Here is a 6,647-nt window from a genome sequence, read left to right on the forward strand (position 1 = left end):
CAGGAAGTAAGGGATGGTATAGGGCTGCCAGTAAGGGGAATTAGTAGTACTCGGGAATATTAGATCGATGTACACTGTGTGCTGAGGAGCTACTGATGGGTGGGTCACCTCTGATACTGTGTGTTTGTGTGTGTGTATTGTTTTCTGTGTCAGAGTGTAAATGTGTGACTGTTAGTGTGTGTCTGTATGCATGATTGTAAGCTGTATAGAGTATGATTTTGTGCATCTGTATATATCTGTGAGTGTGTCTATAGGTCTATGTTTGTGAGTATGTCTATAGGTGTATATCTGTGTATGTCTACAGCTGTATATGTGTGTGAGTGTGTAGGAGTGTATATGTGAGTGTGTTCTGTGCGACTGACTCTCTGTAACGGTGTAGGGCTGCAGGAGCAGGAAAACCTTTTGTTTTCACTCAGGCCACTCAGACCACTTCAACTAATTGAAGTGTTCTGGGTGCAATGTCCCATGTCCCTTAACCCTACAGTGGTAATTATTGCAGTTTCTGAGAAACTGCAAAAATTACCTCTGAGGGTTAACTCTACTTTCGGAATCGAAACGGACCTTTGGTTCGTTATCCGCCGAAGGACGTCCTAACACTCTGCATGAGGACCTCCAGCGTCAGATTTTTTTCCCTAGGAAAGCATTGAATAGACGGAGCCTGACCCAGCGGCGAGGGAGATCGGTGCTGGATTCAGGTGACTATAGGGGTTTTAACCCCTTCAGCACCACAGGAGGGGGGGGGGGGGGCGTGAGGGAGTGGAGAGACTGCAGGAGCCTGTAGTGCCAGGAAAATTGGTTTTGTTTTCCTTGCACTATAGAATCCCTTTAAGTGTGTGCAAATAGGGAGCTTGGAAGGGGTTAATTGCCTTAATTGCTAGAGGAAGATAGGTCATGGTGTAAATTTCAGGAGGAAAGGGGTGAATTGCAGGTCAATGAGAGGACCTATATTGGTTAAGAAGTGGGGTAATATTCAGAAGGCTGCTGCCAGAAACTCCTGACACTGTACTAAGCGCAGCCATGCTCACTGGTGAAGAGCTTCAATTGAGCACTATTACCCAATGAGCAAGACGATGCGTGACCGGACAGGCATAGTTCAGTTGCACTAACAGGAGGTTTCTTGCAGGATTCTCTGGCAGCATGGGAGGCGGTGGCATGTCTATCAGTACCTATGTATGTAGTGTGTGTGTGTACACGGGAGGCAAAATACATTTTTGCCTATGTAGCCAAAAACCGAGCACTGGCCCTGGATACGCACATTGTGCGGTTCAAGGAGCACCTCTAGTGGCCACTCCTCAGGGGTTCCTAGGCTGTAGTGTTTTTCTCTGAAAAAAACGTGTTTACATTAAAAAGCCTGTAGGGACCGACTATACTCACCAATAAGCTGTAGTTGTTCTGGTGACTACAGTATCCCTTTAAGGAAACATTGCAGAGAGCATATTCACTTTGCTAATATTTAACTATAGGATTAGTGGTGAACTGCAATCCCCCCCAACCACTGTTTGATTTTGGTTGCCAAATCCACAGTGCTGGATTCCTAGCAATTCATGTATATTAGCATTAATTGGTGCAGGGGTGATATTTTAATATTCATATTTTAAGCGCTGCCAATCAATATGAAATAGCAGTTATCTTGGAAAATAGTGGATCTGGGCAATTATTATTATTATTTTATTATTTATATTCCATAACGCTGTACAATGGGCAATCATGATGGATTACAACTCTCATTATTATCATCTGCTAATGAGAGATACAGTCCAGCAAAGTCTGGAAGGCCAATGGCCAACATTTCTAAATTGCATTTTTCACTACTTACTGAAGTAATGTGTTCTGTATTGTATTGTATAATTACTGGTATTATCATCGCATCTGGCATGCTAGCCAGTCAGTGTGGCATTCTGCTATGTTCAGCATACATGGTTTAGCTGTGTTGATTGCACTATATTTCCAGCACTTAACTAGTTAAATATCATATCTTACCGAAAAACAGAATGGTCCAGTTCTTTAAAGTAGCCACCTTGCTAAGGCCCAGATAAAGGAACAGTCGTTCCACAGCCCCCAGTTGCTTGAAGTGGTGTGCCTCATTGGTCCCATGCTGAATCCTGTTCTTGGCTCGTACTATGTTGAGAGTAGTTGACCCATGTCTGTGAACTGCAGCAGGCTGCTGCCTCTGCCTTACCCCAGGCTCCTTTTCCACACTGCCATCTTCTGAAGTGTGAGAAGATTCATTGGGGATCTGTGGCTGTTTTTGCATCCTCTGATCCTTTGCCTTGTTTTGGGCAGCTTTACTCTTAAATCGAGTTTCCCCTGCCATAGCAGCATACGATGAATAGGGGGTGGTAGGAATTAGTTTTTTTTTTAAATGTGCGGTTTCCAAATTCAGGGCGATGTCAAGATCTGAAACAAAGACAAAAATAAAATAAAAAATCAGTATCATTGAAATGAAGAGGGTTCCTTTAAATCCCCAATCTACCACACTCGGTGTATACCTCGAAGGTGCCCTGCACAGATACCAGATTATCAGAGCAACTGCAATGGGATAGCTGGGCTCAAGTGATGGTGGTAAAACAGGAGGGGCAAAAACAGGGGAGTAGTTAGAGGGGCAATGTGGGAGGTGAATTTGGCTTCTTAGGGACAGAGGGAGGAGCAACAATAGGTGAACTGTAAACCAGACGCGGTGTATATACACTGTATTCAGAGCACTAGAGCTAACTTTGTAAATAAAATAGAATAAATTATAAACACACGCAGAAAAAAAAGAAAGAAAGAAGCGTGATGCAGGTGACAGACTCACTGGGGGGGACATAAAGCAATATGTCCATAGAGGAGGGGCATGGAGATGGGAAGCATAGATAGCCTTCCTGCTATGGAGGGGGAGGTATGATAGGACTGGCAATATACACAGCGCTCTGCAGGAAGGACTCTACTATTGTATGTGGGTTATAAGGGCAGACATGGCTTCAGAGGCAGCAGTTATTGTTGAAGGGAGGGAAGGAGGACTAAGTAGCTCCATGTGTTATGGGATGGTTATACCGTTAGCTGACAGGAGGCTGTTACCCATGTGAGCGCCCTGTTTGGTTGATAGGGCTAGTTGCTATCTCTCTCGGGGAGGGGGGGTACTCTGCCTGGTGTACACGTGGGCTGCTGGGGGTGTGGGGGCAGACAGTGGGTGGGCTCATGCTGACCCGGATAGAAATAGCCACAGCCCTCCCTGTAGCCGCTTCCCTTTCCGCCTTCAGTCATTGCTTGTCTCTCGCTCAGTATGCCGAGCCCGCGGCCCGGTATCGGTGTTTATCCGTTACCTGCAGTGATCCGATTGAGGTGTTAGCAGACGGCCGCCATGTTGGAGCGGGAGGCGGGTGTTGGGGATCGTTATTTTTTTATCCTGGCAGTTCGGTGAAAATTCCTCTCCGAGATCACAATAAGCCTGCCGAGTAATGATTACTGCCGCGGTTCTATGTGTTTTCTAGCGGTTTATTTTCTGGCCGGCAGTAATATATGCCTTAGGTGGGTGCAGGAACCCCAAAAATGTGAGGAGGCATCACCTCAACAAAGGCTTTCTACACAGTGAGCGGCAGAGTAGGAAAAACGACACATTAACATAGACTCCGGCCTGCTCTCTGACACGCTCACCCACAATAACCGGTTCAATGAGGCATGGGTTCCTTTCTCTACATTCACACAGCACTAAACCAGGCCCTTGGGCTGAGTAATGGGCACCGTGCTAAGAGAGAGACTGGAGTGTAACCGAGACTGGCTGGGAGGGTAATCACATAGGAGACCTGGGAGGTTGTTGTAAGAGGGAAATGTGTTGTAGTCCTATCTGGGAGTGGGGACAGAGAGTAATGGACTGGTTAGTGAACTAGTGTTTACAATAAGAGGGAAACCGGCTCTGTAGAAATATAGGGCACTGGGGAGGGTACAGCAAGAGGGCAACCTGGTAATTGAATGGACACAATAGTCGCCCACACAACTTTAGCCTAATGAAGCAGCTTTGGTGTAAAGATAATGCCCATGAAGTCTCATCACTCAATAACCTGCCATTTAGACGTTCAATCACTTTATTTATGCTGCCTTAGACACACCCCTGCATGTGATTTACATTATCTTCCTAAACACTTCCTGTACATAGTCGTCTAATGTTTACACTTCCTTTATTGCAGATTCTGTTTAATTTGAGCTTCTTATCTCCTGCTAGATTAATAGTTTGCTAGATCCTGCAGGAGCCTGATGTATGTGATTAAAGTTCAATTTACAAGAGAGAAACACTTTTAACTCGTTAAGGACACGTGCCTGATATATTCCGACATGATTCCCTCGTTATTTCATAAGTTGTGTCCTTAAAGGGATAAAGTTGGTAACATCTGATTGAAAATAAACCATTTTTTATTTTATCATACAGGCTGTCAGTCACAGTCAGGGAAGGTGCATAAACAGAATCAAAATTGATTTAACTCCTAATGGCAGATAAATGATTGAATCTGGCGAATTTCAATGTGTGAAAAATGTAACGTGCTATATTTGACCATGTAACTTCCCACAACACCATAAAACCTGTACATAGGGGGTATTGTTTTACATGTGAGTCATTGTTGAATACAAATATGTGTATTTTATTGCAGTAAAAGCAAACAGTATTGGGACATTCACAGTTAGAATGTCACGTAGAACTAAACATTTTTTTTAATTATTTTCTCCCATTTTTTTTATATTTTATTCTTATTAAATTATGTTTCATACCTAAATATTTGATGTTAAATGAAAGCCCTGTTTTCCCTGAATAGAATGATATATAATAAGTGTGGGTGCACATAATATGAAAGAGGTGAATTATGCCTGAACAGACATATAGCACAAATTCAAGTTTTGGTTTGCGTTTTGTTTTGATCACTGAACTTAAAATATTCTGGGCTCTTACAATGCTCATGGGGATTATAAAGAAGCCATCAATTTGCTCTTACTGGAGCACCAACCCTATCTGTTCTAGTCCAGTGTACTCCCAAGCCATGTCTAGAGCAAGATATGAGTTGCTGCTGAGATATTTACATTTTAATGACAATACCCTCTGTCACCCCAGAGATCACACCCAATATGATAGGCTTCATAAAGTACGCCCACTGGTAGACAATCTTCAGCACACATTTTCTGAAGTTTATACTCCCCAGCAAAATGTATCCATTGATGAATCCTTAATGAATTATAAAGGGAGATAAGGATTCAAACAATACATCCCCTTAAAGCGCTCTAGGTATGGCGTAAAATTCTACAAACTGTGCCTTGTTCCTGAATATTATTTTTGTTTCTTTTGAAAGCAGCACATTTTTGTTAGTCAGTTTCCTTCCCCCAAATCTCCAGTTAGATTCTTTTTGCAGGAGTTAGTTTAGAGATTGCTGCTAAAGGTGCATTTGATACCTGCACATTTGGTTAAAAACGTTTTATGGCAGTAATATATAACTGACTGGCCAAAACCAGATGACGTGTGCATAAAAAGCAGAATTCAGAAATTACCACCATGCACATTCTCTGAAATTTGTATTCAATACATTGTGATGTCTTCTTTATAAAAAATATATACTTTCATGATGTTAACATTAACTGGGGGATGCAAAAATATGCCAAACTGAAGATAGGCCAAGCATACCTATATTTTAAGTTGAAAAACTGACAATCTCGATTGTGTCCTTTTAGCCCCCAAACAACCCAGCAAACCTATGCATGGGTGATATCACTGTACTCAGGAGATGTTGCTGAATACATATTTGGGTGTTGTTTGGCAGTGACACACAACAGGATCTGTTAATTCATGCCTAAAGTACAATGTGTGTGAAAAAAACTTAAAAAATAAAGGCTGGTGGTAGAATACAGTGCATGAAAAGTGTTAAAATGCTACCATTTAAAATACCCTGGGTTGTCTACTTTTCAAAAATATATGATTTGATGGGGGTAAAATATATTGTCCGGCTTCAAAATTGTTTCAAATAGGACATGGGCGCAGGTTGACTACATGTCAAAATTCCAAGTTGGAAAATGGATATGCACAACTGCCAAATGTGGCCTTTTATCCCCCTTACAACCTGACAAGCCTATGCATGTAATATGTTGCTGAACACATATTGGGGTGTTGTTTGGCAGTGACACATAACAGGATCTGTTAATTCATGCCCAAAGTACAGTGTGTGTGAAAAAAATTACTACCCAAGCATTTGACAAAGGCTACTGGTTAATTCTGTGCATGGAAAGTGTTAAAATACCACCATTTGAAATACCCTGGGTTGTCTACTTTTAAAAAATATATGGTTTGATGGGGTTAAAATACATTGGCTGGCTTCAGTAATGTCCCAAATAGGACATGGGCGCTGGTTGACTACATGTCAAAATTCCAAGTTGGAAAACGGATATTCGCACATGCCAAATGTGGCCTTTTATCCCCCTTACAACCTGACAAGCCTATGCATGGGTGGTATCACTGTACTCGGGAGATGTTGCCGAACACAGTGTGTTTTTTAGGAGCAACACATAACATGATCTGTGTATTTATATCTGAATTGCAATGTATGGGGAAAAAATAAACTACCTATGCGAAGTTTGGCAAAGACTGGTGGTAAAATGGCTGCATATAAAGTGTCAAAATACCCTTAGATGAATAC

General features: G+C 42.2%; 1 protein-coding gene across 3 annotated transcripts in view; it reads right to left on the reverse strand.

Moving 5' to 3' along the window:
- DPY19L1 (dpy-19 like C-mannosyltransferase 1) overlaps window positions 1–3,442 on the reverse strand; it is a 212,274-nt gene extending 208,832 nt beyond the window's left edge. The window contains exons 1-2 of one of the 3 annotated variants that reach the window (XM_063452080.1): window positions 3,303–3,442; window positions 1,981–2,397 (exon numbers count right to left, since the gene is read on the reverse strand). In XM_063452080.1, the coding sequence (XP_063308150.1) occupies window positions 1,981–2,314 (334 nt within the window). In that variant the 5' untranslated portion in view covers window positions 2,315–2,397; window positions 3,303–3,442. The other 2 variants (XM_063452078.1, XM_063452079.1) reach the window with 2 other exon arrangements.
- Window positions 3,443–6,647: the final 3,205 nt, after the last annotated feature.

The sequence above is a fragment of the Pelobates fuscus genome, chromosome 4 (assembly GCF_036172605.1).
Source record: "Pelobates fuscus isolate aPelFus1 chromosome 4, aPelFus1.pri, whole genome shotgun sequence".
Classification (NCBI taxonomy): domain Eukaryota; kingdom Metazoa; phylum Chordata; class Amphibia; order Anura; family Pelobatidae; genus Pelobates; species Pelobates fuscus.